The sequence below is a fragment of the Engystomops pustulosus genome, chromosome 3 (genome assembly GCF_040894005.1).
Source record: "Engystomops pustulosus chromosome 3, aEngPut4.maternal, whole genome shotgun sequence".
NCBI lineage: Eukaryota > Metazoa > Chordata > Amphibia > Anura > Leptodactylidae > Engystomops > Engystomops pustulosus.
The window spans coordinates 164357899-164377723 of record NC_092413.1 but is presented as its reverse complement, the minus strand read 5'-3'; the positions used below and the strand labels follow the sequence as shown (position 1 = coordinate 164377723).

Below are 19825 nucleotides of genomic sequence, written 5' to 3'. Positions count from 1 at the left end.
CAAGATTTTTTTTTTTTAAATCTTTTTTAAGTATCAAGTTTTCTTAAATTATAGTATCAGGTGCTTATTCTCTATGCAAAAATAAATTTTCATACATGGCTATTTTCATAATGCAGACACTTCTGTCCACTGGTTTTATGGGGTCCTGCAACTCAACATCATTCACTTCTATGGAGCTGAGCTGCAGTTCTAGACACAACCCAAGGACAGGTGTGTTTTAGTCCATACAACCCCTTTAACATATCAGACTTTAGAGTTGTTTCTGTTCTATCAGTTCTCCTTCGGTTGCATATGTCACACATATACAGAAAATTGTTTTTTTACCTTGTATTAGCCACTAACGGCCAGAATTAAACTAGTTAACCATTAATCTTCAAGGTTCATGAGAAACAAGCAGGAGAAAGATTTACTGACCTATTAAATGAATAAAGTGCGGCAGCCAAGAGGCCACAGCAGTGACACGTGAAAGAGGCTGTGCTGTACTGACAGATGAGTTCCCTTCCTAACGCAGGCACCTGCTCTTCCTTATATTACCCCTATTTATTATAACAGACAGACATGTGCCCATTAATGTCCAGCTGGAAATAAAAAGAAAAATACAAATATTACAAAAAGTTCTTCTCCAAAAAATAAGAAAAGGAAGATATTGGGTATAAAGTACAGAAATTCTTCTTTATGATCTGCCATATATCTCAGGGCATGGACAAAATACAGAATAATCATTTTGCACACACAACTTTTACAATACACTTTGCATTGTGTTTGGAAAGTAACAGCAGGACTGATGGATCACTTAGATTAAAGACAATCTCTAGGCAGGAATTAAAGAGTATTATGTTGTGTTATGTCCTCATAGAAGATGAATAGTTAATAACATTAGCCTTAGCCGACTCTCACATACATTGGGAAAAAAGCAGACTTCTAATACTGAAAAGTAGTGATAGAGGGTACAGAAGTCCTGAACTTCTCACTATGTCATATAGAACAGAACTGGACAAAAGCAGCCGGGCAGGTAAGGGTGCACCCATATGGGTAAACTCCACTGCTAAATTTCCATCCTCAGAAATGGATTTCTTAGAAAACCAACACCATAAAAATCACCAAGAAAATCTGCCAGTGTTTTGTATGCAGTGCTATTATGGATGTAAGTGTTTACTGCAGGCCTTCCACTGCTTTAAATATCTCTATTTCAGGTCAATTTGCACTGTAAGTTTTAGTCTCAGCAAATTCTCATGCAAACTCTCATTTACCATATTGTTACTCTACAATATAAAGGACTATCTGTATCCGCCGATGTTACCCGGGATAGTAAATAATTGCACGTAGAGTATCACAGATGATATAGGTGTCATAATTGAAAACATATTTAGAGGCATTCATTATTTTTGGCGCAGGGGGCCGCTAAAACCGTGCTACATTTTTCAGTGGGATATAAGTTTGTGTCGCAAGGGATTAGTGAGAAAGGGTTAGAACTCCCTAAACCAGCTTTTGCTGGGCTCTTTTTGCGCCCCAAAAAGCGCCAAAAAACATGGTGGAAAAATTTGGAAAACACCGATATTATGCCGCCAACGTTTCATAAATTCAGGTGCAAGAGGTGCGGAGAAGAAAAGAAAAGAAACACAGCCAATTTTCCATTTGAAAGGCCATAATAAATACCTCCATTAACTCATAATTCACATAAACACATAATAATGATAATGGCCGATTCATAATCCATTCACAGCCAGAGCAGCAGTCATGTGAGATGATCTAACAGTAGATAGATGATTACAGCTCTGAATGAGACTGCAGTATATAATGGCAATGATAAGACTACAGCTTTAGATGTGACTGGAGTATCACAGGTGATAGAAGCATATAAATTGAGATTATACTCATTATATTACATTTTATATCACATATTACCTGATATTACCTCACATATTACCTTGCATATTACTGCATATAATCTCACATATTAATTTACATATAACATCATATATTATCTCATATAACCTCACATATTACCTTACAGATAAAGTCACATATTACCTCAATCAGATTGATACCCCAGTATTGCAGTTCTGGATGTGACTGGAGTATATAATGGCATGGTTAAGACTTCAGCTCTGGATGTGACCGGAGTATCACATGTGATGTAAGCAGCGCAATTAAAAGCATATTACCTCACACATAGGCTGACTTATAATAAGAAAGATAACAGCAGATTGATACTCCAGTCACAGCCAGAGCTATAGTCATCTGAGATGATCTAAAGGTAGATTGCAGCTTTAAATATGAACTGTACAGAGGCACAAAGGTGGGGGCTGAAAGCTGAGCAGTCTGCAGCACAGACAAGTCACATTTTTTAAATGCATCCAAACCAAAGCCCAAACCCTAGGACTACATAGAGGATTTTGTCAGGGTGCAAGGTAAGTTATAACACACAATTATATTACAATGCAAATGCTTAGAGAAAGCAGAAAAGCAGATGTGCAATGCAGCTGTAACAGGCTTCTGTAACCTGTCTTTGGTAAAAAAAATGAGGTCCCTGGTGAGTTCCTTTTAAGACTGGTGTGTTAAAAGGATTTTACATGGGCATACATATTGACAAGACACTCAAAATTTGAACCCTTACATTTGTATCCAAGGGCCTGATCTTAGAATTGGAAAATTCTAAGTAAAACTTACTTTAAGGCTTTAAAATACATTTTATTTCCGGGTATTAAATGTACCTGCTTAAATGTAGAGTTGTACAGCACGCACGTCACTGGCTTCTCGTGGCTTGTAACCCTTTTACTCGCATCCTTTTTTATCTCCAGTACAGTTAGTTGATTATTGAAGGATAGAAATAGACGTCCGTGTGGCTCATAAAAATAAAAAGACAATTGAAATTCCAGAGTTTTAGGGAAGATTCCAGCTATGCGTTGTATGCACACCTGATGATGAATGTCCCAGACCCTCAACACCTGCAAGATATTATATACTGTAGTTATAAATCACATGCAAGGTCCTGACTGCAAATCACAGAGCTGTAGTGTCATGAGCAAGTACAACACTGAAGTCCTAAGAATAGGAAAATAAATTTTTTTTCCAACAAAAATAAACGGTTCTGCACAGGAAAAACAACAAAAAGGATACTAGGATAATATGTCATAAAAATATTACAGCATATCATCCACTATTATTACCAAGCTTTCTTACCTTGTCTTTAGAAAAGCTAAACAATTGTTTGCGACTGGCAATAAATTTGACTGTGATCACACTGGCCATGTTGCCCTGCAGAATTCCAGAGGGTTTGGAGATGACATATGGATTCCAAAGACAAATCTTGTGATCAATTCCAGCAGTAGCTTAAAATGTAAAAAAATGTAAAAAAAATTTAAGTAACTAAGGCTGTATATTTTTATTTAATGTATATGTCTTCTGTCATGGGTTGAATCGATACATATTTATCAAAGATAGCATAATTATTTAAAAAAAGAAAAACCTTCATAACTTAATTAAACCTGGAGGTTGTGTGTAGAGCTATTAAGTATGTCCACCAACACTTAGATCTATGGCATCGTAGTAGGACATAATAGATAAGCTTAAACAAATATGGTTGTCCATTCTCAGCGTATCAACCTAGAACATTGATCCATAGAAGAATGTGCTAAAAAACCTCGCCTCGGCTTATACTCGAGTCAAGAAAAAACAAACAGTGTACTTACCTTCCGTCGCCCCCCGGCAGGCCCTCTTCTATACTGCCGATGCTCTGGCATCGGCTCCGTGTCCCCGCGCCATCCGTCTGACGTTCTATTATGGGCACTGGCATCGGCACACACTGATGACACTACGAGCGGCTGACGTCATGGTGCCTGAGCCAGAAGGTGCAGGGACACGGAGCTGATGCCGAAATGACCTGCGGGAGGGACGATGGAAGGTGAGTACACTGTTTGCTTTTTTCTTACAGGTATTATATTGGGGACAGGGGCTGCAGGCTATATACTAGGGGACTGGCAGGCTATATACTACATGTGGTTGGCAGTCTGTATACTACAGGGGCTGGCAGGCTATATACTACAGGGGGCTGGCGGTTATATACTACAGGGGTCTGGCAGGCTATATACTACAGGGGGATGGCAGCAATATACTACAGGGGCTGGCAGGCTAAATACTACAGGGGCTGGAAGTCTATACACTACAGAGGCTGGCAGGCTATATACCACAGGGGACTGGCAGGCTATATACTACAAGGGGCTGGCAGGCTATATACTACAGGGGGCTTGCTGGATATTTACTGGGGAGGCTATTACCAATGAATTTCCCACCCTCGGCTTATACTCAAGTTTTCCAGTTTTTTTGTTGTAAAATTAGGGGTCTCGGCTTATACTCGGGCTGGCTTATAATCAAGTATCTAGTTCTTATAATGTCCAGGTCCCTCTTAAACTTATACAATGAATCAACCATCATAATATCTTGTGGCAGAGAGTTTCATAGTCTTACTGCTCTTACAGTGATGTATCCCCACCGACAATGGAAATATCATCACTTTTCCTATTGGTGTAGAGGATGCCCTCTCATTGTAAGAGGACTAAATGCAAAAACATCATTATATTTGTACTATTCATTCAAGTTCTTCTAAATTTTAATTACATGTCTTGTAGGCAACTTACAATGCATACACTAAGGTATAGTTACATCTATTTTACTCTCTCATGTCTACTTTTAGCAAATAAATAGAATTATACAATTTACTAATATACAGGCAGTCCCCGGGTTACGTATAAGATAGGTTCTGTAGGTTTGTTCTTAAGTTGAATGTGTATGTAAGTTGGAATTGTATACTTTATCATTGTAACCCCAGTCAAAATTTTTTGGTGTATGTGACAATTGGATTTTAAAAAATGTTGGGTTGACACCTTGCAGACACCTTTGATAACTGTTACAGCTGTTTATTATAGCCTAGGGCTAAAGTACAGTAAATTACCAACATCCAGAGGTCGTTTGTAACCAGGGGTTGTCTGTAAGTCAGGTTTTCTTTAAGTAGGGGATCGCCTGTACTCTATATACTTATCTGTATTAATTACACAAAGTTCTCCTTCTAATTTTAAGCTGCTGTTAAATATTTATGGGACCTTCTCAACTATGCTAGCCTAGAAAATGTGTAATTTTTTTTGTAATTTTTAAATTGTACTGTTGGCTGTCACGACTAATGTCCCTGTTCCTTTAAGTCAGTGATGGCGAACGTTTTGGGGACAGAGTGCCCAAGCTACAACCAAAACCCACTTGTATCCCACAAAGTGCCAACATGACAATTAAAGCAGTAACTTGATTCCTGCTGTATCACAGGTTTTATGCGTATCAGTGTCCTGAGTTCACCAATACAATAGAAAGGTGGAGAAATTTGGATTGTAGCTTCCCTCCAGGGTCCCTTGAAGAGAGAGAATCAGGGGACCCAGAGCAGGAGCTCCAATGACAATCCATCTCTATCCACACCTTCTGGCTCCACCTGTAGTCCTGGCAGCCAAGGATGTCGCTTTAAAATAGTGCTGAGCATGGCACATCCTGGGCTGTATTGGACGACAGGAGAAAGCCTTAAGTCGTATCTGGCAAACTTTGTGTTGGGTTGAGGGCCTGGGTGCCCACAGAAAGGGCTCTGAGTGCCACCTCTGGCACCCGTGCCATAGGTTCGCCACCACTGCTTTAAATAATGATGACTAAAAGGGCAATATGTGACTGCATTGTACATACATCAGGCACATGATGCCCCTGTTGCAGCTGCATGATTAGACTTGTAATTTGAGATTAAATAATAGGCAAATTTATACCAAAAAAGACATACCACCCAATTCCCCAGGAGTGGGACTGTCTTGGATTTTCAAGCTTTTCCGGTTATCTCAGGTGGCCCACGCTTCATCTGTATCTGTGTCCTTCAGACACAGAAAGAGTTGAACACAATAGTGATGTGGGTGGTGTAGGCTCCTCTCATCACCAGGGGCATAACTTGAGGGGATGCAGAGGGTGTGATCGCAACCGGACTCAGGAGGTTTAGGAGGCCCATAAGGTGTCACTTTCCATTATGAGAAGACTAGTACTATAAAACATACATTATAGTCGGGGGCCTGGCACAGACTTTGCACTGGGGCCCATCAGCTTCAAGTTACGTCACTGCTCATCTCCCAATGCTGAATGCGGCAGAGGATGGCTGACGTGATGATGTATTACACCTGTTAGCTTCAGAGATATAACCACTGCCAGTATGATGTCAAGCAGCAGAGCAGCTTCTAGAAGATGTGTCTTTCATGGCCTGGTGTAGTGGCATCACCAAGAAAATCAACTATGAAGTGAAATGTAAATTAGTTTTATGAAGTCAAGGAGGCGGAGAATTTACCACTCAAGTCAAGCTTTCCCTGCCCTAGAATGCCCCTTCACTGTAATTATGGTCCTGCATTCAGGGACATCATTGACCATATCTCCTGAAGTCTAGCGCATGATGTCAATCACATAGGAGGAGGTGTTCAGAGGTGGAGAGAGCCTGACTTCAGTGTTAAAGTCACCCCACCCCCCTGACTTTATACAAACAATTAACATCTCTCTTCAAAGTAAATGATGCCACCAAGATGGGCCATGAAAGAAACATGATCTACAAGCTGTTCAGCTGCTTGACAACATACTGGTATTGGTATATGAGGCCAATTTTCAATAACAGGTTCCCTTTAAGTTACTCCACGGCATGTGTAGTCTAGATGTGTGAGCTTTACTGTGTTTGCAGCAATAGAATTACATTTAGTAGGTCATTTGTTTCATCACATCTCCACAAAGCAGCACAGAGGTTCCCCTATCGTTCCTTGGGTCCTCTGAATGATTTGCCCCCGCCCCAACGGGTGAAAGCCAATAAAAGGACACTCGCTAATCAGTATATTTGATTATATGTTAAATGACTTAAGTCTTTATAAAAGGTACAATCTATAGCTAGGTTTACTATACACCTTATCGTTGTTTGACCTCCAATGTAACCTGTCATCAATGTACACATCTAGATACTTCTACGCTCTGACCTGTTCAATCGGTTGCTCTTTGATAACAATCAGTTCTGGTGCTGTTCTGTTCCTCCTCATATCAATCTCCATCACTATTGTCTTATTGACGTTAAGGACCAGTTCTTTTCTTTTGCTCCAGTCCAGTCGCTTCAGTAATGTAAATACAAGATCTTTTGTTTGTTGCTAAGTTCGGTTTAGAAATAGATTGTATTTTATGGTGATACGGGACACCATTATATGCATAGCAGTTCCCTCTGTAAATGATGCATTTGGACACTGGCAGGGGCGTAACTAGGAGAGGCAGGGCCCCATAGCAGATTTGTGCAAAGCCTCCACCACTCTTTAAAAACTTATAGACATATTTCCACACTCTATACATACACATTTTTACACTTATACACACACGTATATACATCTATACACTCATACATACAGTATAAACACGCATTATGTACACATACATTTATACACACAAAAGATATAAATCATTCACACACATGGTATATACACATGAAATATGCAGACATACTGGGGCACATTTACTTACCCGGTCCAGTCGCGATCCAGCGGCGCGTTCTCTGCTCTGGATTCGGGTCCGGCCGGGATTTATGAATGTAGTTCTTCCGCCGTCCACCAGGTGGCACTGCTGCGCTGAAAGTCATCTCATCGCGCCGGAATGCACCACTTCGGACCAGGTGAAGGTAAGCGCTCCCCAAGCGACACTTTTTCGGTTTTTAAATGCAGCGGTTTTTCCGAATACGTCGGGTTTTCGTTCGGCCACGCCCCCCCGATTTCCGTCGCGCGCATGCCGGCGCCGATGCGCCACAATCCGATCGCGTGCGCCACAATCCCGGGGCAATTCAGGTACAATCGGCGCAAATCGGAAATATTCGGGTAACACGTCGGGAAAACGCGAATCGGGCCCTTAGTAAATGACCCCCACTGTGTAGTACATATACATTATACACACATAGAGGGTTATTTATCATACGCCGGAGCTTGTGTGCCGGAGTATGATATCCCTGCTGACCATCTGATGCAGTCAGATACATTAAGAGGCTGCTGAGGGATATAGAGGGACAGGCCCAAGGGCGCAGCATGAATACGTTATGACCCGGCAGTGCCGGCAATGTCCAGTGTCGTAGCGGTAGTTATGACACTGGACACTAGAACACAATTATCTGATGTTTTAGATACTGACTTAGTACTGCACACTGGGGTCGTGCCTGACAGTCTGTGTGTCATAATTCTCTTAAAGATTTGTGAACCTTGACTGCCATATATTCATTTGTGACTGATTCTTATCATTACACTATGGCTTCTAAGCATGCAAAGAGCACAGATAACTTGTGTATATATATAGTATATTAATAATGTATATTTATAATATTAATAAATGACAAGTTGTACTGAATATTTTCTAACAAACCTATATAAGAAGAAGAGTACACTGGGTGGGTAACGTTGGTGCCCAGCCGCGTCCACCTTGTGAGGCTTAGACAAAAGTACAAATGGTGGAGGTTTAGATTATTAAGGAAGTACTATTTATTTACATAAAATGATAAGACAGGTTGGTGAGAACAATTACAATTGTAGCGTAGCGTACAAGTAGATGGTAGCACACCGGCGGATGTGCCTGCTGAAAAGGCTGCGAGAGCATCGGCGATGTTGTGGGCGATGGTGGATGCGATGCTCCGTAGTCAATCTGCGTAGTAGCTTCAGGGCTGGACAAGGAGAGTCAGATGTGATATCTGTGTCCAGGTGGTAGTGTACACTCAATAGTGTATGTACGCAGTGTATGAAGAGGGGGGGGGGGAGGGGGGGGTGCACTCGTGGATGACAGAGTGCGGGGGGTCCCTAGTTAGCCCTAATAGGGGCTAGGTGGGGGCCCTGCCAATCCCTAGATAGTCCTAAATTCGGGGCGGCAGCCCTAGATGGCCGTCGTCCCGACCGGAACCTGCCCCTGTCCTCGGCCAAGTAACCCTAGTTACCGTGGGGAGGGAAAAGGGGGATATGAGCAGGTTAGGACAAAGGCTGTGAGGATCACAAGAATCTGTCGCAGTTAAGAGACAAGAGACAAGTGCAAAGGTAGAACAGTAGGGTGAGGAGAAAAGTTATAATTCGAGCTTTGTTTCTATAAGGTACGAATCCCTTAATGTGGTATATGACTGTGCGCGGTGCAAGTCGTGTGACAAGTTTACACCATGCAGAAATGAGGTCAGTTTTCCCTACATGCCATGTTTCACCTATTGAATATAGGCTCATCAGGGGAAATAAGACCTATTGGGAGAAGCGTAGAACACAAGAATGGTCATATGCTGAGGTGGACCAGTGTGTGGTTAAGATGGAACACAAAATTGGTGCTTACCCTTGTATTGTGTAGGTTTGCAACATGCCTAGTAGGATTGGGTTAAGGTGCACCAGGGGTAAGTCTGTAATCATGACAAATCGACAGAGTCAATAGGTTTGATGAAGAATGCTAAAGTGCGTGAAGTCTGTCGATATAAGGAGAATCTTACCTGGGGTCTCGGTTCAAGGTAGAGGAGGTTCTCCAGAGGAGGGTGCACTGGCAGAAGGGGGCGACAGTATAGTGAAACTGTCTGCGGGAGCGCTGGGACACTGTGTGTCGGTGGGGCTGCTCAGGTATAGCCGGTGTGGAATGCGCCTTATATGCGCATGGTATCTCCGGTCATGTGACGCCCCAGGGGCCGATGGGAGGGCCCGGTATGGGCTACACAAACATGGCGTCCGTGGGGCGCCTGCGCAGTTGCACCGTGGTCGACCGAGAGCTCGGGGGGAGGAGCGAGGACGGGGAAGACGCGTCGCCCGGCAACTGAAGAAGCAAGGCGGCGCGTCAGGCCACGCCCGGGGACAGCCCCCCGGAGGCTGAGGAGCCGACCAGAGAGGCTACAGCGGCGCAGGAGAGGCGGACAAGGTAAGTCAAAAAATACCTAGACTGCCAAGTAAATGACAGGAGAGGTGGATCTAGAAATAAACAGGAGATCCACCAGTGTTATAAAGGGATGGTCGACTGCTTATCAATGTGGATGAGAGTGGTGCCACATGTAAGCAGAGAAAGACCTGATGATTAGGTTTGTTGTCTGGGGATTAAAAGGAAGGGAAGAGAGGACGACCGTCATGGAAGTGTGTGGGGAAGGGGGAGGGGGGGGTCAAGGGATGCCCGTGGTGGTGGATGTGGGCAATGTGAGTCGGGCCTCTATATGAAACAATTGAAATTCAGCTGTTCGTTGAGGCCAGAGGGGGCGACTGTCTTAAGACGGTAAATCCACTGGGCTTCTTTCTGAAGAAGTAGACGGTCCCAGTCGCCCCCCCTCCTGGGTGGATCAATGAGATCGATCCCGATGAAACTCAAGCCCTTGATGGTACCCCCATGGATCTCATTCATATGTCGAGATAGGGGTTTATCGCGGCCGTTTCTGATGTCTCCAAGGTGCTCACCAACCCGGCGGCGGAATTCTCTGAAAGATTTTCCAATATATTCCTTGCCGCAGGGGCAACATGCCCGGTAGATCACACCCTTGGAAAGGCAGTTTACAAATCTACGAATAGTGTAGGTTGTGCCAGTCACATTGCTGGTAAAGGACTTTGTGCATGTGATGACCTTACAGGCAATGCAACCACTACATCTATAACAGCCCTTGATCTCTCTTTGGATCCACATGGTCGGAGTGGGGGGTCTTGTGTAGTGGCTGTGTACCACCCTATCCCTGATATTCCGGCCTCGTCTGTAGGTGATGCTGGGGGAGGTGGAGAGGTATGGGGCCAAGTCAGGGTCCATCCTCAGGATATGCCAGTGTTGCATGAGAATGTTTTTGATTTGGCTGGCTGCTCCATCGTAGGTGCCGATGAGTCGAATCAGGGAATCCTCCTTGGGTTTATTCATAGGGGTAAGTAGAGTAGTTCTATCCAGTATAGCCGCTCTTTGATATGCTTTCCGGAGGATAAAATCTGGGTATCCCCGTTGCCTGAAGCGTTCTCTTAGGTCTTTTGCCTGTTTTTGAAATTCTTGTGTCGTAGAGCAGTTTCTGCGTATACGCAGGTACTGGCCGAAGGGGATGCCACGTTTAAGGGCTGGTGGGTGATGTGATTCCCATCTGAGTAGTGAGTTGGTTGCCGTGGGTTTTCTATAAATGGTGGTCTGGAGTTCTCCGGTGGGGGATTTGGAAATGGTGACATCCAAGAAGGGGAGGTGACTTGAGTGTATTTCGGATGTGAACCTTAATCCGAGGGGATTGTTGTTGAGCTGGTCCACTAATTCCGAGAAAGATTCTTTCGAGCCCTCCCAAATGAGGAAAATATCATCAATATACCTGGCCCAGAGGGAAGCAGAGTCTATCCCTCGTGGGCCCGAGTTACCGAATACGTGATTGTGTTCCCACCAGCCCAGGAACAAGTTGGCATAGCTGGGGGCGCAAGCGCTCCCCATTGCCGTGCCCCTGAGCTGGTGGAACAGTTTATTGTTAAAGATGAAATAGTTGTGGGTCAGTGAGTATTCCAATAGTGAGAGGACAAAGTCATTGTGGGCCCTGTATTGGATGCCTCTGCCTTCAAGGTAAAATCTTACTGCTTGTAGCCCCAAGTCATGGGGGATAGAAGTATAGAGGGCTTCAACATCTATACTGGCAAGGAGGCAGTGTGGTGGGATGTGCAGTCCATCTAGTCTCCTGAGGAGATCTGTGGTGTCACGTGTATAAGAGGGCAGTGCCGTGACAAATGGGGCTAGTATGCGGTCTAAGTAGGAGCCCAAGTTATCGCAGAGGGATAAGTTACCGGAGACAATGGGTCTACCCTTAAGTGGGGAGATACCCTTATGTATTTTGGGTAGGCCATAGAAAGTGGCTATTCGCGGGTGTCTCGGTAAGAGAAAGGAGAATTCATCCGAGGAGATGAGCTTGTTTTCTAGGGCTGAGGTAAGCATCTCTTGAAGCGTTTTGAGGAAAGGTAATGTGGGGTCCTGGCGGAGGATGGCGTAGCTGGATCTATCAAGGAGAAGGGTCTCACACATAGTTTGATATTGGGAGGCCTCCATAACCACGATGTTTCCGCCTTTGTCCGAAGGCTTGATCGTGATTTTAAGATCTTTCTCCAGTGTGGATAGAGCTTGCAATTCGTCAGGGCTACAGTTAAAGTGTGTAGTATGGAGATCGTGCTGCTCGAGATCATCCAGAACGAGTTTGGCGAAGATGTCGATGCTCGTAATGTCGCCCACGGGTGGGTTTTTGGTGTTGGTCATTTTAAGATTGGTAAAGGGTCCTAGGCCTTCCTGGTTGTTCCTAAGGGACTGCGCATCCCTCTGGTCCCAGCGGCACGATACCATAACCCACAGTTCATGAACCGTTGGGAGAAAGAAGCCACCGACAGCTCCCTCCGCTTCATGAAACTACTTCTCGAAGAAGAGAAAACTAGACTTGATACACTTACTAAAAACCTACAAGAACAAATTGAAATTACTGAAAAATTCTCCTCGGACTCGGAGTTCAGTGACCTGGAAAAGACCTTACAAGGAACATTGGAAAAATTTCAATACCACCTCCGAGAACGCAAGCATAAACAATTCAATAGAGATTTAAACGATTTCCGAGAAAACAAGGCCTATCTGTACCTCACCACCCGCTTTATCCCTCCAGATACTGACATCTCCACTGACACAGACGCTTCAGATATTGAACCTAATACACAAACCGGAACCCAAAGAGGAAGGGGAAGAGGCAGGGGCAGCAGAGGCAGAGGTAACTCACGCAGGTACGATCAAACATTAACGGCATCGCAACCATGCACATCCAGCATCCCCCTATCCTCCTCCGGCCAAGCCCAGGCTTCAGCTTCCTCTTTACCTCTTTCCTCCTCTTCGTCTTTTTTACCTCAAGGCCCCATTTACCCACTGAGGAACCGGAACCAAAGGGGCCGGGCGAAGAATCTATAGTAATCAACTTATCTACCAGACAACTCACCCAACAGGAGCTAGCAATACTACACAAAGGTCTCTCTTTTGTCCCTGTGAACAAATGCGACCCCTTTAAATGGCACAAGGACATTCACCTTTTCCTACGAAAGCTACGGTGGCGGAAATTTTTCGCCATCAGAGATCGAAAAGAAAGCCGCGACCTTAATATTCCCCTGGATATGTTATCAGACGTGAGACTCCTACATCACCTTCCCGATGTAAACCCCAACCAGGAAGGCCTAGGACCCTTTACCAATCTTAAAATGACCAACACCAAAAACCCACCCGTGGGCGACATTACGAGCATCGACATCTTCGCCAAACTCGTTCTGGATGATCTCGAGCAGCACGATCTCCATACTACACACTTTAACTGTAGCCCTGACGAATTGCAAGCTCTATCCACACTGGAGAAAGATCTTAAAATCACGATCAAGCCTTCGGACAAAGGCGGAAACATCGTGGTTATGGAGGCCTCCCAATATCAAACTATGTGTGAGACCCTTCTCCTTGATAGATCCAGCTACGCCATCCTCCGCCAGGACCCCACATTACCTTTCCTCAAAACGCTTCAAGAGATGCTTACCTCAGCCCTAGAAAACAAGCTCATCTCCTCGGATGAATTCTCCTTTCTCTTACCGAGACACCCGCGAATAGCCACTTTCTATGGCCTACCCAAAATACATAAGGGTATCTCCCCACTTAAGGGTAGACCCATTGTCTCCGGTAACTTATCCCTCTGCGATAACTTGGGCTCCTACTTAGACCGCATACTAGCCCCATTTGTCACGGCACTGCCCTCTTATACACGTGACACCACAGATCTCCTCAGGAGACTAGATGGACTGCACATCCCACCACACTGCCTCCTTGCCAGTATAGATGTTGAAGCCCTCTATACTTCTATCCCCCATGACTTGGGGCTACAAGCAGTAAGATTTTACCTTGAAGGCAGAGGCATCCAATACAGGGCCCACAATGACTTTGTCCTCTCACTATTGGAATACTCACTGACCCACAACTATTTCATCTTTAACAATAAACTGTTCCACCAGCTCAGGGGCACGGCAATGGGGAGCGCTTGCGCCCCCAGCTATGCCAACTTGTTCCTGGGCTGGTGGGAACACAATCACGTATTCGGTAACTCGGGCCCACGAGGGATAGACTCTGCTTCCCTCTGGGCCAGGTATATTGATGATATTTTCCTCATTTGGGAGGGCTCGAAAGAATCTTTCTCGGAATTAGTGGACCAGCTCAACAACAATCCCCTCGGATTAAGGTTCACATCCGAAATACACTCAAGTCACCTCCCCTTCTTGGATGTCACCATTTCCAAATCCCCCACCGGAGAACTCCAGACCACTATTTATAGAAAACCCACGGCAACCAACTCACTACTCAGATGGGAATCACATCACCCACCAGCCCTTAAACGTGGCATCCCCTTCGGCCAGTACCTGCGTATACGCAGAAACTGCTCTACGACACAAGAATTTCAAAAACAGGCAAAAGACCTAAGAGAACGCTTCAGGCAACGGGGATACCCAGATTTTATCCTCCGGAAAGCATATCAAAGAGCGGCTATACTGGATAGAACTACTCTACTTACCCCTATGAATAAACCCAAGGAGGATTCCCTGATTCGACTCATCGGCACCTACGATGGAGCAGCCAGCCAAATCAAAAACATTCTCATGCAACACTGGCATATCCTGAGGATGGACCCTGACTTGGCCCCATACCTCTCCACCTCCCCCAGCATCACCTACAGACGAGGCCGGAATATCAGGGATAGGGTGGTACACAGCCACTACACAAGACCCCCCACTCCGACCATGTGGATCCAAAGAGAGATCAAGGGCTGTTATAGATGTAGTGGTTGCATTGCCTGTAAGGTCATCACATGCACAAAGTCCTTTACCAGCAATGTGACTGGCACAACCTACACTATTCGTAGATTTGTAAACTGCCTTTCCAAGGGTGTGATCTACCGGGCATGTTGCCCCTGCGGCAAGGAATATATTGGAAAATCTTTCAGAGAATTCCGCCGCCGGGTTGGTGAGCACCTTGGAGACATCAGAAACGGCCGCGATAAACCCCTATCTCGACATATGAATGAGATCCATGGGGGTACCATCAAGGGCTTGAGTTTCATCGGGATCGATCTCATTGATCCACCCAGGAGGGGGGGCGACTGGGACCGTCTACTTCTTCAGAAAGAAGCCCAGTGGATTTACCGTCTTAAGACAGTCGCCCCCTCTGGCCTCAACGAACAGCTGAATTTCAATTGTTTCATATAGAGGCCCGACTCACATTGCCCACATCCACCACCACGGGCATCCCTTGACCCCCCCCTCCCCCTTCCCCACACACTTCCATGACGGTCGTCCTCTCTTCCCTTCCTTTTAATCCCCAGACAACAAACCTAATCATCAGGTCTTTCTCTGCTTACATGTGGCACCACTCTCATCCACATTGATAAGCAGTCGACCATCCCTTTATAACACTGGTGGATCTCCTGTTTATTTCTAGATCCACCTCTCCTGTCATTTACTTGGCAGTCTAGGTATTTTTTGACTTACCTTGTCCGCCTCTCCTGCGCCGCTGTAGCCTCTCTGGTCGGCTCCTCAGCCTCCGGGGGGCTGTCCCCGGGCGTGGCCTGACGCGCCGCCTTGCTTCTTCAGTTGCCGGGCGACGCGTCTTCCCCGTCCTCGCTCCTCCCCCCGAGCTCTCGGTCGACCACGGTGCAACTGCGCAGGCGCCCCACGGACGCCATGTTTGTGTAGCCCATACCGGGCCCTCCCATCGGCCCCTGGGGCGTCACATGACCGGAGATACCATGCGCATATAAGGCGCATTCCACACCGGCTATACCTGAGCAGCCCCACCGACACACAGTGTCCCAGCGCTCCCGCAGACAGTTTCACTATACTGTCGCCCCCTTCTGCCAGTGCACCCTCCTCTGGAGAACCTCCTCTACCTTGAACCGAGACCCCAGGTAAGATTCTCCTTATATCGACAGACTTCACGCACTTTAGCATTCTTCATCAAACCTATTGACTCTGTCGATTTGTCATGATTACAGACTTACCCCTGGTGCACCTTAACCCAATCCTACTAGGCATGTTGCAAACCTACACAATACAAGGGTAAGCACCAATTTTGTGTTCCATCTTAACCACACACTGGTCCACCTCAGCATATGACCATTCTTGTGTTCTACGCTTCTCCCAATAGGTCTTATTTCCCCTGATGAGCCTATATTCAATAGGTGAAACATGGCATGTAGGGAAAACTGACCTCATTTCTGCATGGTGTAAACTTGTCACACGACTTGCACCGCGCACAGTCATATACCACATTAAGGGATTCGTACCTTATAGAAACAAAGCTCGAATTATAACTTTTCTCCTCACCCTACTGTTCTACCTTTGCACTTGTCTCTTGTCTCTTAACTGCGACAGATTCTTGTGATCCTCACAGCCTTTGTCCTAACCTGCTCATATCCCCCTTTTCCCTTCCCACGGTAACTAGGGTTACTTGGCCGAGGACAGGGGCAGGTTCCGGTCGGGACGACGGCCATCTAGGGCTGCCGCCCCGAATTTAGGACTATCTAGGGATTGGCAGGGCCCCCACCTAGCCCCTATTAGGGCTAACTAGGGACCCCCCGCACTCTGTCATCCACGAGTGCACCCCCCCCTCCCCCCCCCCCCCTCTTCATACACTGCGTACATACACTATTGAGTGTACACTACCACCTGGACACAGATATCACATCTGACTCTCCTTGTCCAGCCCTGAAGCTACTACGCAGATTGACTACGGAGCATCGCATCCACCATCGCCCACAACATCGCCGATGCTCTCGCAGCCTTTTCAGCAGGCACATCCGCCGGTGTGCTACCATCTACTTGTACGCTACGCTACAATTGTAATTGTTCTCACCAACCTGTCTTATCATTTTATGTAAATAAATAGTACTTCCTTAATAATCTAAACCTCCACCATTTGTACTTTTAACAAACCTATATAGCAATCGGATCCTCCTCCTCTAAAACATGCATGTGCGCATTAAAAGTGTTGTCTAACTTATAGTGAACCTGCCACCAGGAATGTAATTTTTAGCTGGTGACAGGTTCCAATAGCTTTTATTGAATTTTAATTTTAAGTTTAATTGACATTACCTGGCTCCCTGCCAGCAGTGTGTGATGAGTCCCGGGAAAGAGGCAGCTGGAGCCTGTATGTACCTTGTCCGTCACCTTTCCTCCACACTCATACAGCTCCCTAACCCCTCCCCACTTCCTGTCATGCACACTGAGCAGGCAGGGGAGGGAAGGGGATGGCGTGGGGTAGAGGAAGAATGCATGCGGACTCACTGTATACTGCTGGCAGGGAGCCAGGTAAAGTGAATTAAACTTATATAAAAATACTGAAATGATTCAGAATACTGACAAAGGTATTTTTAAAATCAGCATAGCAAAAGCTATTGGAACCTCTCACCAGCTAAAAATGAAATTCCTGGTGACAGGTTCACATTAAGCATAAAGCTGGTTCACTGCAGCTTCCTATTAAGACAACTCAAAAATAAAGTACAGACAGTAGGCCTTGGCCATCCTTGTACATAATGCATTGCACATGCTAAAATACATTGCATGCAAAAAGCTAAGTAATCTGCTGAACATTCCCATTATATAGCACATAGGCCATAACAATGCAAAGCTTGCTTCAAACATTTTTTCAAGCAAGATTACAAAGGATCAAGAGCTTTTCTGTGAGCCACCTCATATTCCAAAAACAATGAAGCTCTGTAATTACCTCCTAAGCCACAATGAGCCATGAATTCTAAAGGTTTCAAACATTGAAGCCATCATCAGCATTACAGGAAAATTATCTCTCCAAACACATTCATGCAAATATTTTCATACTGTTTTGTCAAAATAATTGCAAAATATAAAAGCTGCAAGAATGTGCTCCAGCGTGATGCAGCGTGATGGCAACTCTGTATTATACTGTACTGTATGTATGGCCAGCTATGAATCTGGAGAGGACACAGCATTCTCTAGAGCAGCGGGCAATTGATTCATACTAGATATATGCATGCACAGGTTGTTGCATTAAAGGGCTATTCCCATAATGCTATAAATACCGTACCATAAATAGCATTGTGGGGATAGCTATAAAACCAATAATGCTATAAATAAATAAAAACAACAAAACTTGATGTCATTAATGGGCAGGTATGGCCAGCACAGTGGCTCAGTGGTTACCACTACAGCCTTGCAGGGCTGGGGTCCTGGATTCAAGTCCCATCCAGGTCAACATTTGAAAAGAGTTTGTATGTTCTCTCCGTGTTTGTGTGGGTTTCCTCCTGGTCCTCAGGTTTCCTCCCACATTCCAAAACATACTGGTAGGTTTCCTCCCACACTCCAAAACATACTGGTAGGTTTCCTCCCACACTCCAAAACATACTGGTAGGTTTCCTCCCACACTCCAAAACATACTGGTAGGTTGATTAGATTGTGATTATGACCTACCATGTGCTACATACAGTCCCATGTAAAAAAAAAAACAAACATATTATTCTCCCTTTAAATGTTATGTCTGGCTGTGCCAACTGCTATCTCCCACAAACAGCACCACACCTTACTACAGTTTGCGCTGTAGGAAATTTAATGTAGCTGCAAAACCTTATGGAAGACTTGTTTGTCAAGTTTGAGACAACCCCTTTTTAAAACTTTTACCAACAAGCAAAGTCGAAAAAAGATTCACCTTCCCAACAGAAAGTGTTGCATATAAGGCACTCCGTGACTCCTTCCAACATAGTCCCTCTTGCCCCTCCCCTTAGCTTCCTAACATGCAGTCCCATGTAAATGCACCCCTCTTGTCTTCCAGCTTCCTAACATGCAGTCCCATGTAAATGCATCCCTCCTGTCCTCCAGCCTCCTAACTTGCAGTCCCATGTAAATGCATCCCTCCTGTCCTCCAGCCTCCTAACTTGCAGTATCATGTAAATGCATCCCTCCTGTCCTCCAGCCTCCTAACATGCAGTCTCATGTAAATTCATCCCTCCTGTCCTCCAGCCTCCTAACATGCAGTATCATGTAAATTCATCCCTCCTGTCCTCCAGCCTCCTAACATGCAGCTTCATGTAAATACAACCTTATTGTCCCTTCAGTCCCTCTTCAGTTCAGTGATGATCACATGACCTGTCCAGGCAGGTGCAAAGCATGTGATGTGGACATGTGACCAGCAACATCCAAATTCTATTCTTTGTCTTCTCCCCCAGGACAAACTCAATGGACTGATTAAAGGGCCAGTAGCATTTTAATTCTTCATTGTAGTGAATGTCCACAGCATTTTTCTGGTAAGGGGAACACAAATTTAAATAACAACTAATTACATATTAGATTACTGTATAAACGCGAGTATAAGCTGATCGAAGTATAAACTGAGATAGCTAATTTTACCACAAAAAAACTGGAAAAACATACTGACTCAAGTATACGCCTAGGGTGAGAAATGCAGCCGCTACTCACTAATACATTGTCCAGTAGTCCCCCCTCATCGATAAAATGTCCAGTGGTCTCCCCTCATGAATGAAGTCCCTCCAATTAATATAATGCCCTGCAGAGTGCCCCCAATAGTATAATGTCCAGCAAAGTGCCCCCATTAGTATAATATCCAGCAGAGTGCCCCCAAAAGTATAATGTCCAGCAAAGTACCCCCTTAAGTATAATGCCCAGCAGTATAACACCCAAAAAATACACATAGTACTCACCCTCTGGAGCTAACCCCCAGCATACTCTTCTTCCCGTATCACCTCTTGGGGTTCCCGGCCGGGCCGGCTGATGCACGT

The 19825-nt window shown here is 45.2% G+C and overlaps 1 protein-coding gene across 3 annotated transcripts in view; it reads right to left on the bottom strand.

The window, feature by feature from the left end:
• Positions 1-19825, bottom strand: part of WDR49 (WD repeat domain 49) — a 76249-nt gene that overhangs the window by 40029 nt on the left and 16395 nt on the right. For all 3 annotated transcript variants that reach the window (XM_072142877.1, XM_072142876.1, XM_072142878.1), the window contains 2 exons: positions 3184-3332; positions 2715-2948 (listed from right to left, as the gene is read on the bottom strand). In XM_072142877.1, the coding sequence (XP_071998978.1) occupies positions 2715-2948; positions 3184-3332 (383 nt within the window). The remainder of the gene's footprint in view (positions 1-2714; positions 2949-3183; positions 3333-19825) is intronic.